The sequence below is a fragment of the Ochotona princeps genome, chromosome 17 (genome assembly GCF_030435755.1).
Source record: "Ochotona princeps isolate mOchPri1 chromosome 17, mOchPri1.hap1, whole genome shotgun sequence".
Lineage (NCBI taxonomy): Eukaryota > Metazoa > Chordata > Mammalia > Lagomorpha > Ochotonidae > Ochotona > Ochotona princeps.
The window spans coordinates 53646324-53671531 of NC_080848.1; the positions used below are offsets into that span (position 1 = coordinate 53646324).

A 25208-nucleotide genomic window follows, 5' to 3' on the forward strand; every position below is an offset into this window, starting at 1 on the left:
TGAAAATAAATACATCTCTTTTTTTTTTAAGATGTATTTTTTATTGTAGAGTCAAGTCATCAGCATCTCTTTTAGCGGCAAAAACTGCCTCACAAGAGCACCCTGACTCTTCATTTGTAACGTCAATCTCCCTGCTCTCCATAAACAGTCAAGGCCAGCCTCCTTAATCTGATTGACAGGCTCCTACTTCCTGCAGTTGCCCACTTCCCAGCAGATGCTACTGGGACTATCACAGCTGTGGTTTTCTAAGCCTATGCAGCTGTGTTTGTGCACCTTTATATCCCTTATTCTCTTAAGAATACTGTTCCTGGACCTGACAGGATGGCTCAATTGGCTAATGCTCCCCTTACAAACACCAGCTGTTCCTAGGGTCACCAGTTCATGTCCCAGCTGCCTCACTTTCCATCCAGTTCTCTGCTTGTGGCCTGGGAAAGCAGTCAAGGACAGCCCAAAGCCGTGGGACCCTGCACCCGCGTGGAAGACACTCCTGGCTTCTGGCTTTGGATCAGCTCAGCTCTGGCTGTTGTGGTCACTTGGGGAGTGAACCAGCATATGGAAGATTTTATTTTTCTCTCTCTTCTCTGTAAATTGGTCTTTCCAGGCCATCCTCGACTGCTTTCCCAGGCCACAAGCAAGGAGCTGGATGGGAAGTGGGGCTGCTAGGATTAGAACTGGCACCCACCCATATCGGATCCCGGTGCGTTCAAAGGTGAGGACTTTAGCCGCTAGGCCACCACGCTGGGCTCAATAAATAAATCTTAAAAAAATAACTTAACTGCATTGTTTCCCCTGCAGCCATGTCCGACTCATTCCTTAGATCTTAATTTGCATTTATTTCTCTGTGTCTTCATGACCACTGTTAAAGAACAGCTAGCCATGTTTTCGTTAATATTCTCCTTATCTCTATCGCAGCTTCAACCAAACTGTGTGTATTTATAAGCTGAGCGGTCCCTTTGCCAATCTATTGCACACCTTTTCAGATCTCTGTGTTTCTAGCACTCAGCAGTGACTGGGATATCTGAGGCGGGGGAGGGGAGGACCAATGCCTCGGGTTCTAACTTCTGCCTTGATTTTCACTTCCCCCTACTCCCTGTCTTAGCTCAAGAATCCGAAGTTTTCCCGCCACTATCCTTACTCCATGACAATTTTCCCTATCTTGATTTTTCCTCAGATACTAAGATCCGGAATCCTGACCCACCTAGGATACATTTTGCTTTTTGGGACTTTCCATGAATCTTAAACAGCCTATAGAGTTCGTACGTGCGCGCGGAGAAACGCTCAGCGCGTGCGCGCCGGGCACTTTTTGCCTTTCGACTTTTTTTCCTTGGGAGCGTGCGCACCAAGAAAGACAAAGGTGAGGAAAGTGACCAAGCAGTCATGCAGGCGCATGCCCATAGCGAACTTGCTCCCGGAGCGCAGTGGGTGTGGCCTGAACGCTAGCTGGCTGACATCCAATCCGATCGAGCGAGCGCGGCTCCTCCCTCCTGGTGATTGGTTAGCGCCGAGTGTTGTGGGGCGGGGAAAGGAAGAGATGGGGCGGCAGAGGTGTGGGGGGGCGGAAAAGAAAGAGAGCTAATCTCGTTGTGCGCAAGCGCAAGAAAGCGACCAGCAGAGGGCGGAAGAGAGTCAGCGGCAATGTGGAAGCCCTGATGCGCTGGCGAGCGCGAGCTGGGTCGCCGGCCTTGACGCCTGCGCCGTGGGCCTCTGGGCCCCGCGCGCGGCGGGCGGGTGCCCGGTGCGCCTGCGCAGTAGGCGGCGGCGGCGGCAGGGGAGGTGGAGGCCGTGGAGCGGCAGCGGCGGGTCCCGGGACTGGGGCAGCAGCAGCGGGGGCGGCGGCGGCGGCGGCGGGCGGAAGCTGAGGTGACGAAGGCGGCGGCGGCGGCGGCGGCGGCCGTTTCCCTCACGGTGGCGGAGACCAAGGCGGCGGCGGCGGACGGGGAGCGGCCCGGCCCCGGCCCCCTGCTCGTTGGCTGTGGCAGGGCCGCCGTGGGGCCGGCCCGGCTCCCGCCCCCCGCGGCTCCCCCTCCGGCTCCTCCTCCGGGGAGACGCCGGGGGCCTGGCCCTGCCCGCACGCAGACCGCTGCTGCAGCCGCCGCCGGGGGCGTCGGAGGAGGAGGCGGCGGCGCCATGGGCGGCCTGGCCTCTGGGGGGGATGTGGAGCCGGGACTGCCCGTGGAGGTGCGCGGCTCCAACGGGGCCTTTTACAAGGTGAGGCGACGCCCCGGCCCGGGGACACCCCTTCTTTATCTAGCCCCCTCTTGGTCAGCCGGAGCTGGAGGCGTGCGGTGGGCTGGGGCCTTTGGAGCTGAGTCCCTGACCCCTAGAACCTTCGACCCCTGTTCCTACCACGGTCCTCCCGAGGAGCCTGCTGGGAGTTCACGTTCTTCTTGTTTTTGACTCTTCTGCTATACTTGCCTTTATTGATTTGTTTGTTTGTTTATTTATTTATTTATTTTTTGGCCTCAGCTCTAAGAGAGGGTGATTATTGGGGTTTTCCTGTGTCCGACCCCTAGAGAAACCCCTTTACCTAGCTTCTGATGGACTTTCCCTGTATCGTAGCCCCTGGACTTGGCTGGGCGTCAGTGCGCCCTCCCTCTAATACTTTAGTCCTTCATCACATCTTGCCAAGCACATGGGGGATCCTTTCTTCTTCCTCAGGACCACTCCATCCCCCCAAAGGCCCGTCTTGTTCCATATTATCAGATCCATTCTCCTCAGAGGCCTCAGCCTGCTCACCTTGGAAACTGCTCGCTCCCACTTGCATCTTGCCTTGCTGTTTCCAAGGCGAGGACACATGGGCAACATCAATGTAGGATTTGGGGCATCCCTGACCGCCCCTCCACAGTGCGTGGTATTGGTCAAGTTTGCTTGCAGGCAGCCAGCAAGTGGCCTCTTGTTGTTGCAAGGCTGTCCACCCCCATAGCCCCCTTGGGTCCAAGACCAGCCAGGTGGCCTGCCATTCTGCCCAGGGAGAAGCTTGGCTGTGTTATGGCACCTGGACCCCAGCTACATGGCCATGGTTCCTTGGGTGGCTTAATCATAGTATAGTCTAGAGGGGACCCTGAGGAGGAGCTCTGGCATGTATCTTGAGGACTCTCACAGCCAGGGAGACTTGAAGCCATATTTCTCTCTGTCTCCCTCTCTCCCTCCGTCCCTCCCTCTCTCCCCCTCTCCCTGGAATGTCCCATTCTGTTGTGGAAGGAGGAGGGGACCATCTTTCAAAGACCTTTGCTGCTTTTCAGTAGGTCCCTGCCCACAATTTGTTTCCTTAAAATTGTTTTTACTACGGCTTTCTTTGTTGGCTCTGGATACATTTCCTAGGATCCCCCCCCCCCCCCATTCAGATTATGCCAGAGAGAAAAGGAGAAAAGGAGAGACCTTTTTTGCCACCCAGAAATTTTTCTTTGTGATTGTTGCTATTCCTAACCTATCTGGGGACTTTGGGCCTGGAATTGGCCCACAGATTTTCCTGATTTCTGTCAGTTTTTCCCTTCACCCTGAGGAGCCATCAAAGAGAGCTGAGGAGGGCCAGCTCTCCTTTTGCTCCCCCCTCCCCCGTGACTCCCCCTGCAGTAGAGTGCTCACTCTTATGCCCTTGGCTGTGACTTGAGGGCTGTGGGCCTATCTCACTACAGCTGGAAGAGGTCTCAGCTGGGCAGTGCCACATAGCCAAGCTAATAAATTCATTGTAGCGTTGTTTGTCACTCGTTGGTACCTTAACATTCTTGCTTCCCCCCTGCCCCGCTGCCAGCTTTCTTTATGTCCAGGGCCTGAGGGTACTTCTGTCCATCTGTATTAACTCATTCAGTTCAGTCTTTGGCATTTTACCCTAATACTGCTGTACAGGAGCCACCTCATGGCATGTGTAGCTGAAGGAAGCTCCTAGTTGATTCTTTTTGTCATTTTTTGCATACTTTCCTAACTCCTGGACTTCTCCTTCCAGCCTGCCTCCATGGCGTTCTGTTTTCTTTGGCAAAAAGTCTGTAATTCCCTTCTGGTTCTAATTGAGCCCATTTGTCTCTTACATCCTTTCCTCCAGTGAGGCAATACCTTGCCTCATAAGATATTCTAATATCTTGGCCTTTCTCTGAGTCTTCCTCCCCCAGCACCCCAAATTCTAGGTTCCAAGAAAACTGATTGTTCAGTTGTGTTTGAGCTAATGCTGTTTGCTTTTGGTCTAGGAAGCGTGACAGGCAGGCCCAGCTGGGGAAGAACGGAGCCCACTTCCCAGGAGATGTTGAGACAGCTGGGAAGGGCCATCTTTCCGGCTCTGTGGCTGAGCGGACAGCGGAAAGTCTCGGCCTCTTTCCTATGTCCCTTCTGGGCTGTGGCCACGAGTGACTGGGAGGACTAGGGCACAGCATTCTTTGAATCTTTGTAGAATTTGGAGTTGAACTGAAAGCCAAGAAATGTGGATTTTGTGTTCTGGTCACATTAGTATTTTCTGTTCTGTGCTCAAATTAAAAAAACAAACAAAAAACCCCACTCAGTTGAGGCCAGTCTTTATTGAGCTCAGTGCCATATAGATATTTCCCCATTCTGACCTTGCTGCTGATTTAATTTAATATTCATGACTCAGCAAGCATGAGTGTAGGTCAAGGAATATTTCCACTGCTTCCAGAACTGTGAATTTGGAAAACTGCCTTTTTCCTTTCTCAGAATTGGGTCCTGTTATTGATTTTCTTTAGGTATGGGTGTCAGGTTGGGAATCCACATTATTTCGTTGCTATCCCACCAGCTTATCCACTTCTGTCAAAAGTTAATGTATTTTTTTTTTTAAGATTTATTTATTTATTTTTAAAGATTTTATTTTTTTTAATCTTTTTATTGGAAAGGCGGATATACAGAGAGGAGAGACAGAGAGGAAGATCTTCCGTCCGATGTTTCACTCCCCAAACGGCCGCAACGGCTGGAGCTGAGCCAATCCGAAGCCAGGAGCCTCTTCCAGGTCTCCCACGTGGGTGCAGGGTCCCAAAGCTTTGGGTTGTCCTCAACTGTTTTTCCAGGCCACAAGCAGGGAGCTGGATGGGAAGTGGAGCTGCCGGGATTAGAACCGGCGCCCATATGGGATCCCGGGGCTTTCAAGGCAAGGACTCAAGGCAAGGCCACGCCGCCGGGCCCAGTTAATGTATTTTTAAGTTGTGTTCTCCCATAAGAGTTTTCTTCCAGGACATAGTCATCCTCATTTTTTTAAAAAAAATTGTTAGTTCAGAAGGCAGAGTGACAGAGGCAGAGACTCGGAGGTTGTTCCATATGCACATTGGTTCCCCAAATGGCTGCAGCTGCCGGGGCTGGGCCAGGCTCAGAGCAGGATCTCAGAATGCCATGGGTGGCAGGGACTTAAGGGCTTGAGCTGTCTTCACTGCTTTCCCTGCCACATTAGCAGGAAGTTGGCTAAGAAGTGGAGCTACGGGACTCAGACAGACATGGACAGAGCAAGCTGTGGCTTAACCAACTGTCACACAGACGCTGGTCCCCACACTGTCTTCTGTCTTTTAGAAATTGCCTGGATATAATTATTCCCTTTCTTTTCTGATTGAAGGTAGCATTTTTTGACCTGGTCTCTTGCTGCTTTTCTCCTGTAACTGTTTTGGGGGGCAGGGGAACAGGGACTAGAAGATGGAGAGAGGGTGAAGACCAAGGGAACACCGGTACCTAGGAATCCAGGGCTCTGTGTTCCTCTGCCTGCCTGGTGCTTGGCTGCACAAGCCAGAGCCACCATGTGCACTGACCACTGATTCAGGTTGTCCTCTGCCTCTGGATGGCTTTCTGCCAGACTCCACTCACCTGCTACCTTCCAGGGATAATGCACTGAGGAAGACTCCCTGCCATAGGGAGAGGGGGCAGTTAAGGAACAGAGCCAGGATTGGAGCGTGAAGTTGAGAGAGCTGGTTAAAAGAAAAGATCTGGGAGTGTCAGAGTGATTGACATTTACTTGGACTGCGTTAGCCGTATGAGGGCTGATGTCTGAGCCTCAACATTTCTGCTTGGAAACTGGTGACTTGAAAAGCCAGGCCAGTACTGCTGCTCACCCTGAAGGCCAGCCCCAGGATGGCATGGAACCAAGCTGTAAGGTAGAGCCACAGGCATTGGTTTTGTGAGTGAAGGGATCCAGGAGTGGGATTCTCTGAAAGGCATGGGACCTGCTGGTGCTTGGTGCTGCCTCTGAAATGCCCTGAGAATAAGTCTGTCTTGATAGATTGCTTTTTTTTTTAAGATTTATTTATTTTTACTGCAAAGTCAGATATACAGAGAGAGAGAGAAGATCTTCCATCTGATGATTCACCCGACAAGTGACTGCAGTGGCCAGTGCTGCGCCGATCCAAAGCCAGGAGCCAGGAACTTGCTCCAGGTCTCCCACGCGGGTGCAGGGTCCCAGGGCTTTGGGCTGTCATCGACCGCCTTTCCAGGCCACAAGCAGGGAGCTGGATGGGAAGTGGAGCTGCCGGCATTAGAACCGGTGCCCATATGGGATCCTGGCACTTCCTTTCAAGGCAAGGACTTTAGCCACTAGGCCTTTGGGCCAGACCCACTTTTTTTTTTTTTTTTTGAAGATTTATTTATTTCTGTTGGAAAATTAGAGCTACAGCGAGGAGGAGAGACAGAGAAAGATCTTCCATCTGCTGGTTTAGTCCCCAAGTGACCAGAATGGCCAGAGCTGATCCAAAGCGAGGAGCCTAAACTTTTTCCAGGTTTCACACGGGTACAGGGTCCCAAGGCTTTGGGCTGCCCTCAGCTGCTTTCCCAGACCACAAGCAGGGAGCTGGATGGGAAGAGGGGTTGCCGGGACACAAATCTGCCCATATGGGATCCCTGCACATGCAAGGCGGGCGAGGACTTCAGCCATAGGCTACTGCACTGGGCCCGATATATTACTCTTAAGACTTTCAGGTAGACACTTTGGATAGAGGATTTGGGCTGGTCAACTAAGGGGACTAGATGAGATGTTTCCAGAAATTCTTACACTTCTTTTTTATTAAGGGCAAAAGAAGAGAGGAGAGGGAGATTTAAGGAGCTAAGGGAGGACTCTAAAAGAGCAGAGACCCAGGCCAATAGGAGTAAAAGTGCCTTGGAAAACTGAAGTGAAGAGTTGTACAAGGGAGAGAACACGCCTTCTGGGTGAGAGAATTTCAGAGAAAGATGCAGTATGGCTGAACGAGGGGCCGGAAAATACAGAAAAACTGGTGCCTAGGGCTGTAGTCAGGCTCAAAGGAAGAATTGGGCTTCCCTAAGGAGGCCCAGCCCTGTGAGAAGAAAGGTGGTTGTATCAAAGTGAAGTTTAGGGTTAGATTTTGTCACTGTGAGGATACGCTGTTACTGTGTTGCTGGTTGAGCCTTTCTGTGAAGTGGGAGCTGTGGAATCCCCAGGGCAGTTTTTATTTCATTTTTTTTTCCCTACCAATCTCAGCCTTTTCCCTAACTCTGAAGTTCGAAAATATTTTGTGTATCAACCTGTTGAAACCTGTGGTTTTTGTTATTGTTTTTAATTTTTGCCTTTTATTTAAAAGGCAGGGTTCATTCCCCAAATGCCTGCCACAGCCAGGCTGAAGCCAAGAGCCTGAAACTCCGTCCAGGTCTCCCGTGTGGGTGGCAGGGACCTAAGTGCTTGGGCCGTTGTCATTTTGTGTCTCCCAGGAACACTGCCAGGAGGCTGGAAGAGAAGGGTCGGGCAGCAGGGACTTGACCAGCACTTCAGCATGGGATGTGGGCGTCGCAGGTGGTGGCTTAACGTACCACACTGCAATGCTTGCTTCTGAATCCTTTAATTTTTAAAGCCTTCATTGAGGTAAAGTTGACATACAATGCAGTATGCATATTTAAAGTGTACGCTTTAGATTGTATGTCACTCCACCCTCAGTAAGAGCTCCGTCAACCCCGGTCTACTTTCCTGTTACTATTCTCATACATTAATTTGACAGGAGAGAAGAGGCAGTTGAGCAGAGAAAAGATGGTTTTTCTGGCAGCCAGTGAGCAACTGGTTATCCATGGGTGGAAGGTGAAACTTGGATTTAGTATCTCACTGTATTTACAAAATTTAACTCAAAATGGGTTATAGACCTAAATGTGAAACAAAAAGCCACAAAGTGTGAAGGTGAAAGAGAAAGCCTTTGTGGCCTTGTACTAAGCAGAGTTCTTTTTTTTTTTTTTTTTTTTTTTTTTTTAAAGATTTATTCATTTTTATTACAGCCAGATATACACAGAGGAGGAGAGACAGAGAGGAAGATCTTCCGTCCGATGATTCACTCCCCAAGTGAGCCGCAACGGGCCGGTGCGCGCCGATCCGAAGCCGGGAACCTGGAACCTCTTCCGGGTCTCCCACGCGGGTGCAGTGTCCCAAAGCATTGGGCCGTCCTCGACTGCTTTCCCAGGCCACAAGCAGGGAGCTGGATGGGAAGTGGAGCTGCCGGGATTAGAACCGGCGCCCATATGGGATCCCGGGGCTTTCAAGGCGAGGACTTTAGCCGCTAGACCACGCCGCCGGGCCCCTAAGCAGAGTTCTTAAGACACAAAACCAGTGGTACAGTCCATGAAAGAACAAGTTTATTGGTTGGACTTAACCCAAGTTAGTAAGCTGTAACTTGGAATGTGTTAAAAAGGAGGAGCCAAGACAAAGAGAGGGAGCATAGGGTTGAACCGTAACTCTGGCCTTCTTAGTGATGACAGAAAATGGGGTCATTGCTGCTCATCCCAGTATAGTCATGTGATTGGGATCTCTTATACATTTAGTTTCTTATTCAGCAGTGTTATTCTTTAGGAACTTTAGGATCCAAAAATCTGCCATCTTGTGTGCTTCAGTTTTTTCTTCTGTAAACTGTGTTCATCTTTGGTGGCTTCTCCAGTGTTCTTACTCGGTGCCCAGGCATCGGGTGCCATGTTCGCCCAGCGCCCATGCCCGTTGTGGGGGGTGCTGGCCCCTCTCTTGGCAGGTCCTGCTATCTGCTAGGTGCTGCAGGACAGCCTCCTGCTGTCTCATGGGATATTCTTAGCCTTGCTGAAGGTTGTTGGCATTTGAGTTGAACTCTGGCAGGCTGCTCAGCGCAGAGGGCAGATAGTGTAAGCCAGCCGAGACTACCACTTCCCAGGCTGTTCTGAAGCTGCTACTTGCTTCACACTTCTTTCCCACCTCTTCTTAAGTTTCTAGATTTTGCTACATACCTCTCTTTCCATGCCAGTATCATTTGCTGTCTCACCATTCATATTCTTTTGTCCCCAGCAGGCCTTTCTGGGACTGTCTTCACCCAGCTCGAATCCCCATCTGAAGCTGGTTTAAGTGTCTCTGTTTGCTTAGTGACTGAAGTAAAAAGTCACTGCTCTCCCCCCTTTTTTTCTAAAATCCTTTCTAGGGCTTTGTGAAGGATGTCCATGAAGATTCTGTTACCATCTTCTTTGAAAACAAGTAAGAGCTTGGGAGTAGAGAATCTAGCATACTAGGTCCTAGAAGGAGAGTGAAGAGGGGGTGGCTTAGTCCTATGAGGCATGTAATGGGTGGGGGGGAGTTGAGGTGGGGACGGGCCGCTCACGTATCCCAGGTGCGGAAGGGGCTGAGTCTGGTAACTGTGGGCTTGCCTGACTCACTTGTTGGATTCTACCAAAAGACAGTAGACAGGACCATGGCTCCAGGCCTCTGGTAGGCAGGAGGGAGGGAGGTGTCTGCTGAGTCATTGAGCAATCACACCAGTCTGAATAACGTTCATACCACTGTCTCTTACAGCTGGCAGAGTGAGAGACAAATTCCTTTTGGCGATGTCCGGCTACCACCTCCTGCCGACTATAATAAGGAAATCACAGAAGGGGACGAGGTGGAGGTAAGGGCCAGGATCCAGAGCATGTGGAATCCTCTGTCCACATGTCACTTTTCATAGAATCCTATACTCTGGTTGGTTTATGGTCCTTATCCCCCATCCCGCCCCCAGCTGATCCACCGCATCTGACCAGGCAGCTTGTAGAGCCAACAGCAGCAGGTCCTCTGTCACGTAGCGAAGGGGCGGGCTCAGGGAGCTCCTTATTTGCAGGACACTTGCTTTCTTTCCTTCATGAGACCAACCATCTAAAATCCAGTGCTGATTTTTAAATAGTTGCTCCTGTTTGTTTTTTGTTTCTGAGATTTATTTGAAAGGTAGTCTGAGAGAGAGATGGAGAGATGCTTTCCATACGCAGATTCATTCCCTCAAATACCCACATCAGCCAGGGCTGGGCCAGGCCTGCAGCCAGGAGCCGGGAACTCCATCCAGGTCTTCCACATGGGTAGCAGGGACCCAAGTACTTAAGCCACTGTCTGCTGATGCAGGAAGCTGGATCAGAAGTGAAGTATGCGAGACTTGAACTGGCAATGCAGTATGAGACGTGGGCATTTCAAGTGGCAGCTTAATCCACTATGTGACAATGCCCATCCTGTTTTCCTTTATCTTTTGTTTAGGATGCATGCAAGCATCGGAAAGCTTTCTCTATCCTTGATGTCGTTGGATGGTCCTCAAGATCTCTTATTTTTGCCTTCTCTTCAGGTTTATTCTCGAGCCAATGAACAGGAGCCCTGTGGATGGTGGCTGGCCCGGGTGCGGATGATGAAGGGAGATGTAAGTGACTGTAGGCCTTTGGAGAACCATTTTGGGGCAAGTATGTCACTTACAGAAAGGGAGGCGGTTGGTGCTCAGGCCATCCACAACGTCTCCGTGTTTCTTCACCAGTTCTATGTCATTGAATATGCCGCCTGTGATGCCACCTACAATGAGATTGTCACCCTGGAGCGACTTCGGCCAGTTAATCCCAATCCCCTCGCAACCAAAGGCAGCTTCTTCAAGGTCACCATGGCTGTGCCTGAGGATCTGAGAGAGGCGTGAGTGTTGGGTGTTGGGCGGGGGGCCCTCTGGACAGCCTTGGTCTCTTTCTTCCTTCTCCCAGGTCCCGTTCACATTTGGCAGCCTCAGCTTCTGTTCCCTTGGCCCTCTCAAGCCTTTCTGGCTGAGCATGTGCTCACTAGCTGTTCTCCGCATTCTGTGCATGAGCTGTGGTCCCTCCTCTCTCCTCAAGTGAACTGTTCCTTCAGCGCGTTCTCTGTGCTGCCTGCTGAGCACTTTACTCTCCTGCAGCTGCTCTAACGAAAGCGTCCATAAAGAGTTCAAGAAGGCACTAGGAGCCAACTGCATCTTTCTCAACATCACAAATAGTGAACTCTTCATTCTGGTAAGTTTACTTTGCCTGCAATTTCCATAAGCCTTTCCAATTGCTTTTCCTTTTCCCCTTTGGAGCAAAGGGAGGAGCTAGAACATGCTCATGTTTATTTGGCAGAGAGGAGGGTGCTTTTTTAAAAAAATCTATAAATTTGTAAATTTGCTGTTTTTTTAAATTTGTAAGATTTATTTATTTGAAAGGCAGAGTTAGGAAGAGAGGTCTTCATCCGCTGGTTCACTCCCCAGTGTCAAAGCCTGTACCCTGAAACTCCGACTGGGTCTCTGGTGTCAAGAGTCCAAGCACTTGGACCATTGTCTGCTGTCCCCAAGTGCCATGGAAAGAGCTAGACTAGAAGTGGAGCAGCCAGGACTGGAACTGGGGCTCTAAATTGGGGTGCTAGTGTAGCAAGCACTGCTTAACAATGCTACCCATTCTACCCTTGGATTATTTTTCTTTTTAGGTTTATTTATTTAATTGAAAGGTCAGGTTGTATGTAGAGAGGACATGACAGGCAGAAAGATCTTTCACCCATTGGTTCAGTCCCCATAGGACTGCAGGGGCTAGGGCTGGGCCAGGCTGAAGCCAGGGGCCAGGAGAACGAGTGTGCATGGGATGCTGGCAGTGCAGTTCTCAGCTGTCCCAAAACTTGGATTCAAAGTCAGTTTTAATGCCTTTCTGTTGATTTGCTTGCAGTCAACCACAGAAGCCCCTGTGAAGCGGGCGTCCTTGCTGGGTGATATGCATTTTCGGAGTCTACGCACCAAACTGCTACTCATGTCCCGCAATGAGGAAGCTACCAAGCACCTAGAGGTAACTCGCAGTTCCTCTCCTTCCTGCCCCGCTCTCCACCCACGCTCTGTGTTCAGAGAACTCCAAGACAAAGTTTTCTGGGCTGTAGAACCTGGGTTGACTGTTGCGTCTCAAATTCCTCCAACTAAAAGAGCTCTGTCATGTTATGGCACAATAATTTTCAAACTTGAGCCACAGGATCCTTCCATCAAGTGCAATTTTACACTGCGTGAAATAGATCCAGCAAAGCAGAAAGGGCATGGCTTGTACCCTTTGATAACCTGGCACGTGGACTAGGTTGTGGAATATGTGTGAGAGCCATTTATACACCGGTAATATTGCTGGGGTTGGTTTATGTCTTGCTTTATCATGGAATTGTCCACTTGCCAAATCATTTGGCTTCACTGGGATTTCTTTTTCTTTGCTTTTTAAAGATTTACTTATTTATTTGGAAGGCAGAATTACAAGGTGGGTGGGGAGATCACTTCTGTTTGGTGATTCACTCCCCAAATGATCTCAAAGGCTGTGGCTGGGCCAAGGCAATGCCAGAACTTGAAACTCCATCTGGGGCCCAAGCACTTGGACCATCTTAGGCTCCTCTCCCAGGCACCTGACAAGGGAGCTGGATTGGAAGTGGAGGAGCTGGGACTCAGGCTCAGCATTCCATATTGGGACCTCTTGGCTTGACCTTTTCTTTCTTTTCTTCTTTTTTTTTTAATGACAGTGGAGTAACTAAATCAGTGTTTCTGCTAGTTACGAGTTCTGATACACTATTACTGTCAGAATCCTGGGGTCACTGTGTTGGGCCCCAGGGTCCTTGCTTTTAAGCAGTCTTTTGTTGCCTGTTGGCATGTGTAATAAAAATTCTTTCAGGGGCCCTGGCATGGTAGCCTAGTGGCTAAAGTCCTCGCCTTGCAATGGGGATCCCATATGGGTGCTGGTTCTTGTCCCGGCAGCTCCACTTCCCATCCAGCTCCCTGCTTGTGGCCTGGAAAGCAGGCGAGGACGGCCCAAAGCCTTGGGACCCTGCACCCGCGTGGGAGACCCGGAAGAGGCTCCTGGCTCCTGTCTCCTGGCTTCAGGTTGGCACAGCTCCAGCCATTGTAGTCACTTGGGGAGAGAACCAAGGGACGGAAGATCTTCCTCTCTGTCTCCTCCTCTCTGTAGATCTGATTTTGCAATAAAAATAAATAAATGTTATATTTCAGACTATTTCACATGTAAAATGTAGATATTTGGCAGGATTTATTTTTTTTTTATTGGAAAGGCAGATGAGATTTACGGAGAGAAGGAGAGACAGAAAGATCTTCCATTCGCTGATTTCACTCTCCAAATGGCTGCAACAGCTGGTGCTGGGCCCCTCTGAAGCTAGGAGTTCACCCCTCAGGTCAGGCCTCCTACACGGGTACAGGGTCCCAAGGCTTTGGGCCATCTTCCACTGCTTTCCCAGGCCATAAACAGGGAGCTGGGTGGGAAATGGAGCAACCGAGACATGAACTGGTGCCCACATAGGATCCTGGCACTTACAAAATGAGGATTTAACCAATTGAGTCATCACGCTGGGTCCCAGTTTATTCTTTTTTTGCAGCTTTGTCTTACCTAGTGTAAATCCTTGCTATGGGAGTAATCTTGGAATTAGCAGATAATAGATTGTGATCTGAGAGTGTCTCCTATTTTTCCCATTTGGTGCTCTCTACTGGAATCTTATTCTGCCAGAAGTGTTTGAACCTTCCCGGTCGTCCTGCCCTGGAACTCAGGACCCCCGGAGAAGTGCTTGAGAAATACGGTGTTGCATTGGCTCAGTGTTGGATTTCTCAGTTCCAGGGAGCAGTTGGGCTTTTTTTTGGTGAAGGTCCAGGTTGCTTACATCAGCACTGTTAGAGCCTCTTGCTATTCTTGAGAATGGTGATGCCCGATGTAGTCACCAAACAGGTGACAGATCAGACACATAGCTGCTTTCTTTAGGATCACAGAACTACCTTTCTTTTTTTTTAAGATTTATTTATTTTTATTGGAAAGGCAGATATACAGACAGGAGGAGAGACAGACAAGATCTTCCATCTCCCCAGGCGGCTGCAGTGGCTGGAGCTGAGCCAATCTGAAGCCAGGAGCCAGGAGCTTCTTCCAGGTCTCCCACGTGGGTGTAGCGTCCCAAGGCTTTGGGCTGTCCTTGACTGCTTTCCCAGGCCACAAGCAGGGAGCTGGATGGGAAAGGGGGCCGCTGGGATTAGAGCCGGCGCCCATATGGGATCCCGGTGCGTTCAAGTCGAGGACTTTAGCTGCTGTGCTATCATGCTGGGCCCAACATTCACCTGTCTTTAGAGTCAAATCCACAACTTTGTGGTTTCTAACTCAAGGGCCCTCATTACTTCCTCTCTGCTCCAAACTCTTGGTGTTTCAGAGTTCTGAATTTTCTATAGAGTTCTCTATAATCGGCAGACCCCACTGTAGTTTTGCCTTTCATATGTATGTATATATTAAAATGTTTATTTATTTGAAAAGCAAAGTGACAGAGGAGGAGGGAAGGAGATCTAACATCTGCTGATTCACTCCCCAAATGGCTGCAATGGCTGGGGCTAGGCCAGCCAAGCTATGAGCTTAGGATTCCATCCAAGTCTGCCATATGGGTAGCAGGGCCCAGATATTGGGCTACCTTCTGCTTTTTCTCGTGCATTAGCAGGGAGCTGGATCAGAAGCAAAATAGCCTGCCGTTAAGCAAACACTTGGATGTGGGGTACCAGTGCCATAAAGCGGACTCCTCACTGGTTACTCACAGCGTCTGGGACCTGGCATAGGTGTGCTGAGAGCTCACCACCAGCATCACTGACTGCCTTTCCTTTCAGACAAGCAAGCAGTTGGCAGCAGCCTTCCAGGAGGAGTTTACAGTACGAGAGGACCTGATGGGACTGGCGATCGGGACACACGGTGCCAACATCCAGCAGGCCCGAAAAGTACCTGGAGTGACGGCCATTGAGCTGGGTGAAGAAACCTGCACTTTCCGCATCTATGGGGAGGTCAGCAAAACATCTGTCTTGGGTCACGTTGTGGGGAAAAGGGAGGAAGTGAAAAATAGCCTGGGTTCTGGGACCTCCTTCCTGGACTTAGTGGCAGTGTGTTTCTCTGAAGACAGGAAGATCATCATTTGAGAAACAGAGCCTGTTTTATTGACTGCCTCATTCTTGCCCTAGACGCCGGAGGCATGCCGACAGGCTCGGAGCTACCTGGAGTTTTCTGAGGACTCAGTGCAAGTGCCCAGGAACCTGGTTGGTGAGTTGGCGGTTGGGGGTAGTGTATACAGGAGAATAGCGTGAGGCCCGCTGGAGCCTCTCTGATTCTGGGCTATTCACGGGTGTCTGCACCTCCCCATGGACCCTGCTGCATAAGGACTGAAAATTGATAGTTGTTATTTTTCTTTTTATTTGAAAGGCAGATAGCTAGATTTTCCCTTCATTAGTGTATACCCAGCATACCCACAACAGCCATTCTGAGTCACAGACCCAGCACTGCATATGGGGTATTATGGGTGGCGCAGGGACCCAAGTTCTGAGCCGTGCTCTGCTGCCTGCCAGTGTGTGCATTGGAAGCTGAGTAGCCTGGACTTGGACAGGGGTCATGGGCGTCCCAAGCAGCAACTTATCACTGGGTCAGGTGTCAGCTGGGGGGAACCTTAACGTTTTGTTCTGTAAAAACCCAAGTTAAAGTTAGAAGTGGGAGAATTAATTAAACGAAATCTGAGAGAGAAAAGGATGAGATTGTTGCAATTTTGTTTTTATTCTTTTTCTTTCCTTAAAAATTAAAAGGCCTAATTTCTCCTTTACCCCTTCAGGCAAAGTCATTGGGAAGAACGGCAAAGTGATCCAGGAGATTGTGGACAAGTCTGGTGTGGTGAGGGTGCGAGTGGAAGGTGACAATGACCAGAAGAACCCCAGGGAGGAGGTACGGGCCAGCTGGGGATGGAGGTGGGCTTCCACAAGTCGGGGGGCGCTGTGCTCTTCAGAGGGCACACGCATAGACACTTTTGTAGCCCCTCTGGTACCCTTAGAGCCAGGCTCCAAGCCTCCCCGGCCAGTGGTGGGGGTAATTCGTGTGTCGCACTATTCTTTCTAGCCTGACTTTCCTTCCTTCCTGCTGCCAGGGGATGGTGCCCTTCATATTTGTCGGCACTCGGGAGAACATCAGCAACGCGCAGGCTCTGCTGGAGTATCACCTCTCCTACCTGCAGGTACATGGCTGCAGCCTGGGAGAGGGCTGGGCCGAGCCGGGGGCTGAGGCTGCTGCCAGCTCAGACAGCAGTTGGGTCTGGTTTGTCTCTGCTGACTCTGAGTCTGTGGTGGAACTTAGGTCTGTGAGGGTGGGTCCTGGAATTCTCCTTGTTCAGCCAGCATCTTCTGCTGCATTACCAAGAATTAGGATAGGATCCCCTTCCCGCCGTCACATCCCTGTCTGCATCCGTCTTCTGCCCCAACAGGAGGTGGAGCAGCTTCGCTTGGAGAGGCTGCAGATCGACGAACAGCTTCGGCAGATTGGACTAGGCTTCCGTCCTCCTGGTGGCGGGCGCGGCAGCGGGGGCAGTGACAAGGCTGGCTACACCACTGATGAGAGCTCCTCCTCCCTGCACTCGACTCGGACCTATGGGGGCAGCTACGGGGGCCGGGGTCGGGGCCGGAGGACAGGTGGTCCTGCCTACGGTGAGTGCTGTGGCAGCAGGACCTCTGGTGGCAGCTTGGGGTGGAGATGGGCAGTGGTGAGCAGCTCTGAATCCATCCGTGTTCTGCAGGCCCCAGCTCAGACCCATCCACAGCTTCGGAGACTGAGTCAGAGAAGAGAGAGGAACCCAGCCGAGCTGGGCCTGGCGACCGGGACCCTCCAGTGCGGGGGGAGGAAAGCCGGAGGCGACCTATTGGAGGCCGGGGCAGGGGACCTCCTCCTGCCCCCAGGCCCGCTTCAAGATACAGCTCCTCTTCTATCAGCTCAGGTAGCAGACAGCCGGGTCCTGGAGTGTGGGCTGGAGGGCAAGAGGCCTGCCCGACACCAACTGCTCTCCTCTCTGTCCAGTGCTGAAGGATCCAGATAGTAACCCCTACAGCCTGCTGGATACGTCTGAACCAGAGCCCCCCGTTGATTCAGAGCCAGGGGAGCCCCCCCCAGCAAGTGCCAGGCGCCGCCGCTCCCGCCGCCGCCGCACGGATGAAGACAGGACTGTTATGGACGGAGGCCTGGAGTCTGATGGGCCTACCATGACAGAGAATGGCCTGGGTGAGGGCTGTGCCCCGGAGTTCAGGAAAAAAAGTGCTGGGTGAGAACTGAGGGTGGGAGAGGTTGGGGTGCACCTCTCACTTGTCTGTACCCCCCAGAAGAGGAATCAAGACCCCAGCGTCGTAATCGCAGTCGTCGCCGCCGCAACCGTGGGAACCGGACTGATGGCTCTGTCAGCGGAGACCGGCAGCCAGGTCAGCTGCTGCAAGGGGTACCTGAGGGGAAGCCGGGCCTGGGGCTCAGGCGGCTTGGGCCTCATCTCTGAGATACTTTTGAACCATACCCTCCCTCCCCCCACCCAGTGACCGTGGCCGACTACATCTCACGAGCAGAGTCTCAAAGCCGCCAGCGGCCCCCCCTGGAACGCACGAAACCCTCCGAGGACTCTCTTTCTGGACAGAAGGTAGGCACAGGGTCATGGGCTCCAGGCCTTTTGGTTTTCCTGGGACAGGAGATAAGAAAATAGGCCCAAAGAAATGTTAGTGAATCTGAGAAGCTATGTGCTGTGTCTTCTGGAGCTTGGCTTTGGGTCCACCAGAGGCCAAGCCGCCTCACTACTGGGGTCCCCACTCAGTGTGACCAGAGTATGCAGTCAGGGAGCCAGCTGGGAGTTGCCTGGTGCAGGTGGGGCTTAGGCCTATGGCACAATTTCTACTGACCGCTTGCTTGCTTCTCCATTTTTTCCCCTTCTTCCTCAGGGTGATTCTGTCAGCAGGCTTCCTAAGGGCCCCTCGGAGAATGGGGAGCTCTCTGCCCCCCTGGAGTTGGGTAGTTTGGTGAATGGGGTTTCATAAACCCTCCAGCCCACATCCGTCCCTCCTCCATCTCGCTTGCTGCCCAACACCATGGCCCTCACAGGCCCAACTGACCTGCGCTGGAGCTGCTCTTAGCTGGGGGGAGGGGGGTGGCACAGCAGCTTGGGTCCCCCTCAACCTCCAGGAGCTAGTGGAGGGGTGCGTAACAGGGTCATCCCCCCTCCCTCTTGTCTACCCTACCCCAGGGTGAGGGGAGCCTCTCCTTCCCCATCAGACTGGATGTGCCTTTATCCTCTAATGCCCCAATCTTTCTCTGAACACCCCTGTTCACCTATTGGTGGGGTGCTCCTTGACCCACCCAGATGTGACAGTTCAGGGGGGCTCCCCTGCTATCCCTCCTCCCATCCTGTACCCCCATTTCTGGGGCCTCATCACTGTGGAAGACGGGGATAGTAAGGGTGTAAGTGGGTGGGAGGCATGGGGGAGGTTTTGGAGTAGAACCAGGGGTGTATGAAGGGGGTGACAAGGACCCCCCCAAGGGGAGGGGGACCAGCCTTGTCTGGTGGATGAGAAGGCGTATTTATTTTTCACTGTACAGTATTTAAAAAGAGAATAAAAAAATCCAAATGGCTTTGTAGTCCTGTCCTTTCCTGGCCCCTGGTTAGTCTGCTGCTCCATGTTGCTCCGCGCGGCCCTGGGTGCTCTCCTGTGCCTCTGCACCTGCTGCTCCTCCCCGGAGCCGAGGGTGGGCTTTGGAGTTCCTGCCAATGCTATCTTCAGGCTCAGGTACCCTCCAGGTCCAGAGGAAGGCATCCTGCCCTGGCTGCTTGAGGGAGCCAGGCCCCTCCCATACCCTGAGTCACCGCAGCAGGGGCTAGGCAGGGCCACTGGGAGCTGAGAGCCAAAGAGGATGTTTAATCGGATTACCTGAGGCCTGGGGCTTGGGCTGGGCTTGGGCAGAATGGGGGAGCAGAGTTCCCCACATGGCAGCAGTTGGACTGCAAGCCAGGTGGCCAGGCCTCCTGGATGGGTTATCGTCCTGGTTCCAGCATCCTCACAGCCTCCTCTCGCCTCTTGGATGTTGTCTTGGGTGTCCTAGCTTGCCTGCCACACTGATGCTGATTTTACTTTCAGAACCTGTAGGCTTGGGCAAGTTGGATTTGGGGGTTGCAAGCTGGAGCAGGGCTTAAGTTTTCTCATCTGGAGAAGTTTCACTCCTACCCCCAAGCACCTGCTGGGATGACTCAGGAGACAAAAATGGCCTGCCTCCCTGTTGGCCTTCCTGGCCCCAGGGGCAGGCCAGGCTGGTGTTTAAGGAACCACTGCCACCAGAAAAAGGGTTAGGGTGGGGGTGGATTGCTTCCAAATTGGGTTTAGCACAATCCTGACCCTCAGGGTATTGGATCAGCCTGTGCTAGATCCCACAATGGAAGAGAATCAGATTGAGATTGCTGGTCTTTAAGAAGGGAGGGCCCACAATCAGCAAGGGCTGCTAGGCCCGACAGCTCAGATAGCTGGGCCTTGGGTGGGGAGGGGGTGTGGTGGCCTGCGGGAAGTGTTAGGGGCTGGGAAGAACAGGACACCAGCTTGGCCTCCGGGAGAAAGGGGTGTTGGAGGCCACGCTCTGGGAGGGGCTGGGGAGGAGTCAGTTTAAAGCTGTTCCTGCGTCTGGCCCGCCAGCCTCAGATCCAGCCCAGGTGCGAGAGCCCTGCGGCACCAGGGCGCCTAGGCAGCAGCCGCGACGCTGGGGACCCACGGAGCAGCGCTTCTCACCTTCCCAGAAGGTTTGTCAGTCGGGTTACAGCAGCAGGGACGGGGGTCGGTGGGGGGACTTTGAAAAAAGAACACCTCTCCAGGGACACCGGCCAGCAGGTCCTGCCTCCGGCTCTACAAGGCGTGCCAGATTGGCTGGGAGCAAAGACTCCATTTCAAGAACTCCGGACTTGCAGGTGGCCTGCGCCTTCCAAGGACCCGGCTTTCCTTGTCTGTGACTCAGTCTGGGGAGGACACATATAAGGGTCACAGCTCACCCGGAGGGGACCGCCTTTAGGACGCCTTTCTGCCTCCCCATGGCACTACCTGGATCCTCTCACACCCAGGCCTGGAGCCTGGAGCCTCCTGCTCCCCCAGCAGACACCAACTCCCCAAGTTTGGGACTCCAGGAGCCGGAGGGCGCTGGCAGCCCGGGAGCCCCGGTCTGTGCCGGGCTGCCCCAGGAAAAGGTGAAGCGGCCCATGAACGCCTTCATGGTGTGGAGCTCCGCTCAGCGCCGCCAGATGGCGCAGCAGAACCCCAAGATGCACAACTCGGAGATCTCCAAGCGCCTGGGCGCGCAGTGGAAGCTGCTGGGCGAGGACGAGAAGCGGCCCTTCGTGGAGGAGGCCAAGCGGCTCCGCGCCCGGCACCTGCGCGACTACCCCGACTACAAGTACCGACCTCGGCGCAAGACCAAGAACACGGGCGCTGGGCCAGTGAATGCCAGCCAAGGAAACGGCGGCCAGCCCTGGGGACCAAGTTTCGTGACCACCCCAGTGAGCAGGGGTTTTGGGTACCAGCCCCCCAACTACTCAGCCTACCTGCCGGGCCACTACAGGTGAGTACCGAGGAGAGGAAGCTGGCGTCTGGCTCCGAACCTGGGAGAGGGAGGGAGACCTGAACCCGCCCCAGCAGAGGCCACTGGGCAGCTGCCCTCTCCTGTACCCTCAGGGAGCTGGGTAGGCAGGGTGGGTCCCGGTGGTTCAGCTTTCCCCAATGAGGACATTCCAGTCTCAGCCAGGTGGCCGCCCTACAGGTGCGGCGCACAGACCCTGCAGGCTGGTTCCTGGCATCTCCCGCCATGTCCTGCTTCTGGCCCGCATGTGACCCAGCTTCCTCTCACGGCCCCTTCCCGCCTAGTGCAAGCAGCGGCCAAGCCCATCGTGCCCCTTCCTGGCATGCTGCCCCAAAATGGGAACAGCGCCCAGCATGCATGCAAGTCGGAGCTGGAGCGTGCCCTGACAGGGCTGGGCTGCTCTGCGTGCCATCTGTGGGGTTGGTTCCACACCCGCTGCAGCCAGCGGGCTGGGTGGGGGACAGACTGTACCCCTGCCCTGTCCTGGGGTTCCCAGCAGCAAACAACCTGTAACCCCACTCCTTTCTCTCTCTGCAGCTCCTCCCACTACAAAGCTGAGGCGCCCCTGCCCTGCTCCGCCCCTCAGAGCGACCCAGAGCAGCTCACAGCCCAGCTGCTGCCCTCCTACAAGCCCTACCCAGCCCCTGGCTCCGCAGCTCCCTACAGCTCCCCGCTGCCCGGCGCTCCCCTGCCCCTCACCCACCTCTGACCCACATGGATGTGGGGACCCCCCCCCCACGCACACCTGTTTCTATAAAGCAGTTTTGTATTAGCCAACCAGTCAGCTGCCTTGGAGTCTTTAATGTCCCATCCTCCATCCTTCCCGCCTCCCTCCTGGACCTGCCAGGGCAGAAACCTCCACCCCAGGCCCTGCCTGAGTCATCCTGCCCGTTTTCCCCCACACGCAGTGGGGTTCAGGCCACCAGCACCTCCTCAGGCCCACCACCCCGGAGAGCAAGGGGTGGGGACTGCTGCTCTAGGGGGCAAATCCCAGGCACGTCGCCACAAGGTCCCGGTCCTGACTAAGGGTCTGGCTCAGAAGTCCCCAACTGCAGAGAGATGGAGAACAATTCCACAGCCTGGCTCAGGGCGCAGGGCACGCAGCACCCCCAGTGGCTGCCAGTGGCCCTACTGCTCCTTCTTTGGCTCTTTGCCAGGGATCTTGGCGTTCCAGTAGAGGAGGACTTGGGCAGCGATGAGGCCGTTGCAGAGGGAGGAGACCACAAAGACGCCAGCCATGAGGTAGTCTCCGGTTTCCTGGTTGTGAGAGGCAACTAGGGTCAGTCAGCCTGTAGCAGCGCCCCAAAGCACTACTCCGAGGGAGGCACACTGGCCCTCGGAGGTGGGGAAGGGGTGCGTTCACCTGAATGGAGGTGAAGATTCGGGTGAGGGAGCCCCCGAAGAGCAGGAAGACAGTGATGGCCGAGAGCTGGCCTGTGTGCCCGTTGCGGTAGTTGGTGGCCGCCTGGAGCAGCTAGAGAAGGACGTGAGACCTTTGGTATCCTCGCCTCGATTTCCTCATCCCCAGTCTGGTGCTCCCACAGGACCCACCTTGCCTGCCACCACAGCAGGCATGTTGGAGGCCTGCAGCAGAGTGATGACAGCCGAGGGGGTGAGCGGTGACAGCAGGCCCAGCAGGAGGAGGGCGTAGAAGGCGAGGAAAGCCGCGCCTAGGGTGTAGGACACAGGCAGGGCCTCAGCACCTCTCGGCACCCGTCCACGGCGGAGGCCCGCCCCTGGCTGAGTCCCCAGCACCTCTGGCGCTCTGTCCTCGGTAGTGCATGACCAGGAAGCAGATGGTGAGCGTCTGGAGCATCAGGAACAGGGCTTCGCCCCAAGAGCTGTGGGGTCAAGAGTTGGGAAGGAAAAAGGCAGGCCTGGAAAGAGGCAGGCAAAGCCTCCATTGCCTGTCCACGGGGGAAGGTCGTTCTGTCTTTATCATCTCCCTCCAGGGGCCCCGGGCTGACTGCCCACGGTGGGGGCCGAAGGGTGGGCCCCTCACCTGAACGGGAAGCCGTGGGTGACGCTGTAGACCACAGTCCCCGTCAGCGCCACCAGGTCCAGCACCACCGACTGGAGACTCAGCCCTTCCGCGCTCTTGGCTCGCAGGAGTTTAAATACCTGGGGCAGCTTCACTGCGGGGAGAGCAGCGCGCAGCTCCACCATGGGCTGCAGGCACCCAGCCCGCTTCCCGCTGGGGCAGCCCTGCCCGGCCCTCAGGTACATACCCAGCAGCGAGCCGGCCACGATGCCCAGCCCCAGCCCCTTGCTGAGGAGGGTCTTGAGGCAGGGCACTAAGAGAAAAAGAGGGAAGCAGGGGAGGAGGCCTGACTTCAAGCCCTGCCTCTGCTCGGGCTGGCAGCAGCTGCCGGCTCCGCTGGCCCCACCTGCGGGGGACGCTGGCACCGGGTGCCCGGGCTCCCGGCTGCTGTGGGCACCGGGTCCCTGCGGCTCCCTCTGAGAAGCCCCTACATTCCTGCCACCTGTGAGGCTTCGCAGGCGGCCCTCACGCTTGCTTGCCCGGCCTTGACTTTCTCTCTAGACGTACCGATCTCTAAGTCGGGCAGGGAGGGCTCTTCCGCCCGCTGGTGCCGACTGCCAAACGGCAGCAACGGCCAGGGCTGGGCCGGACTGGGCTGAAAGCAGGAGCCCGGAACTCGAAATCCGGGTGGCCGGCGCAGCTGCAGGCGCCCAAGCCCCTGGCGGCCACCACCTGCTGCCCCAGCGGCGCCTTGGCAGCTCCACGTGGAAGGCAGGGCCGGCCTCAAGGCTGGCGACGCCGCACACAGCGCCTAGCCCGCTGCACAACCCGAGCCTCGGACTGCCTGGCGGCCCTGCAGGCTCGTCCCGCACGGCCCACGGCGGCGCAGCCTGGCAGGGCCCGTGGGCGCAGAGCGAGGCGGCGTGGACGGGGCTCGCGTCCGAGGCCACGCGTCACCGGCTGTCGATGCCACCATCGTCCCGCCAACCGGGGCCTTCCGCTCCGCCGCTCTCCGTCCCAGCCCGGCGGCCGACCCCCTCCCGGCGCCACTTCCGCCCTCTAGGGACGCGTCTTCCGCTCGCCGCCGCCGCTGCCACTTTATTGGCTAGCGGTCGCTGATTCAAACTCACCATGAAGCAAGTCCCACTGGACGAAAAGTCGGTCGTAGCATTTCTCAGGTAAAAGGAGCGGCACCAGCACCCGTTTGAGCGGAACGTCTAGCTCCGACGCCATGTTGCAAAGGTAACTTCCGCCAGTCTCCTCAGGCGGTCATCGATTGGCACTGCGCATGCGCGCCCTGAGCAATCCACCTCCCATCTCGCGATAACTTAAGCCGCTCGCTCCACCCCATTTTCGCCGCTTCTTACGCTACCCTCGCTCCAGTGGCGTGAAATAGATCTCGCTCAGAGACCTCGTGTGGACGCGCCCCGCTCTTGGAATTTTAAAGCATGTCAGAGCTCTGCGCTTGCGCAGTTAGCTCTCTCGCGCTTTTGTTTACGCTTCCACTTGGGAAGCGAGATATATCCCACGGCCTTTCTCTGCTCCGCCCACCAGACGCCATCTTGTCTGCTCGTGGCCAACTTTACACGCGTATCGTTTTACGTGGGGAAAGAAGGAGCGTGAATCTCTAGCATGGCGTTGGGCGGGGCTGCTGTCGGTGGCCTCCGTGCTCCTGGCGTGTCCGGAGGGAACGAGGCCCTGAGGCCCGGCGCACGCCGTGCTCCTGCCGCCTGTCCCCGGGCCTGGCGGGAAGGCGCGCCCGGAGCCCCGCGCCGACGCCGCCCGCACCCCAGCACGCGCGGGCCCCGCCGCCCTGCGGGACACCCACCCGTGCCCCACGGGGGTGCAGCCGGCTGCCCCTGTGCCGGAGACAGGCCGCCGTGCCCACCCGCGGCCCCGTCCTGCGGCCCGGGGAGCGGCCGCAGCCCCGCCTGGAGCCCTGGGCTCGCCCGCGGACGGGGCAGGCCGCTGCGCGTGCTGGGGGGCTGGGAAGTGAAACTGCCGGCGCGCCCTGTGCCGGGGCCAGCTGTGCCCGGGTGCTCGGGGACGGGACTGGAGGACAGGGGCTGCACGGGGACAGGGGCTGCACGGGGACAGGGGCTGGAGGACAGGGGCTGGAGGACAGGGGGCTGGAGGACAGGGGCTGGAGGACAGGGGCTGGAGGACAGGGGCTGGAGGACAGGGGCTGGAGGACAGGGGCTGGAGGACAGGGGCTGCACGGGGACAGGGGCTGCACGGGGACAGGGGCTGCACGGGGACAGGGGCTGCACGGGGACAGGGGCTGGAGGACAGGGGCTGGAGGACAGGGGCTGCACGGGGACAGGGGCTGCATGGGGACAGGGGCTGCACGGGGACAGGGGCTGGAGGACAGGGGCTGCACGGGGACAGGGGCTGCACGGGGACAGGGGCTGGAGGACAGGGGCTGGAGGACAGGGGCTGCACGGGGACAGGGGCTGCACGGGGACAGGGGCTGGAGGACAGGGGCTGCACGGGGACAGGGGCTGGAGGACAGGGGCTGCACGGGGACAGGGGCTGCACGGGGACAGGGGCTGGAGGACAGGGGCTGGAGGACAGGGGCTGCACGGGGACAGGGGCTGCACGAGGACAGGGGCTGGAGGACAGGGGCTGCACGGGGACGGGCTGCACG

General features: G+C 55.3%; 3 protein-coding genes across 4 annotated transcripts; 2 read left to right on the plus strand and 1 right to left on the minus strand.

The window, feature by feature from the left end:
• Window positions 1-1662: 1662 nt before the first annotated feature.
• On the plus strand, window positions 1663-18600 carry FXR2 (FMR1 autosomal homolog 2). Its single transcript, XM_004594785.2, has 17 exons — window positions 1663-2208; window positions 9345-9397; window positions 9713-9806; window positions 10503-10574; window positions 10686-10834; window positions 11088-11181; window positions 11863-11979; window positions 14802-14972; window positions 15147-15225; window positions 15785-15894; window positions 16094-16180; window positions 16427-16646; window positions 16736-16933; window positions 17014-17214; window positions 17313-17408; window positions 17517-17617; window positions 17913-18600. Exons 1-17 carry the CDS (start codon window positions 2128-2130, stop codon window positions 18006-18008), a joined length of 2019 nt encoding a protein of 672 aa, XP_004594842.2. The 5' UTR covers window positions 1663-2127; the 3' UTR covers window positions 18009-18600.
• A 1228-nt stretch (window positions 18601-19828) lies between these two features.
• Window positions 19829-21289, plus strand: SOX15 (SRY-box transcription factor 15). The gene is made up of 2 exons (XM_004594786.2): window positions 19829-20562; window positions 21118-21289. The coding sequence occupies exons 1-2, from the start codon at window positions 20039-20041 to the stop codon at window positions 21287-21289; spliced, it is 696 nt and encodes a 231-aa protein (XP_004594843.2). The 5' UTR covers window positions 19829-20038.
• A 72-nt stretch (window positions 21290-21361) lies between these two features.
• MPDU1 (mannose-P-dolichol utilization defect 1) lies at window positions 21362-23856 on the minus strand. 2 transcript variants are annotated; one of them, XM_004594787.2, is made up of 7 exons: window positions 23692-23856; window positions 22809-22874; window positions 22583-22715; window positions 22336-22421; window positions 22132-22250; window positions 21944-22054; window positions 21362-21837 (listed from the first exon to the last, which is right to left on the minus strand). In XM_004594787.2, the coding sequence occupies exons 1-7, from the start codon at window positions 23792-23794 to the stop codon at window positions 21709-21711; spliced, it is 747 nt and encodes a 248-aa protein (XP_004594844.2). In that variant the 5' UTR covers window positions 23795-23856; the 3' UTR covers window positions 21362-21708. The 2 variants fall into 2 exon arrangements, with proteins under 2 accessions (XP_004594844.2, XP_058531337.1); XM_058675354.1 differs by lacking the exons at window positions 22809-22874; window positions 23692-23856 and having other exon boundaries at window positions 22336-22457.
• Between the last annotated feature and the right edge of the window lie 1352 nt (window positions 23857-25208).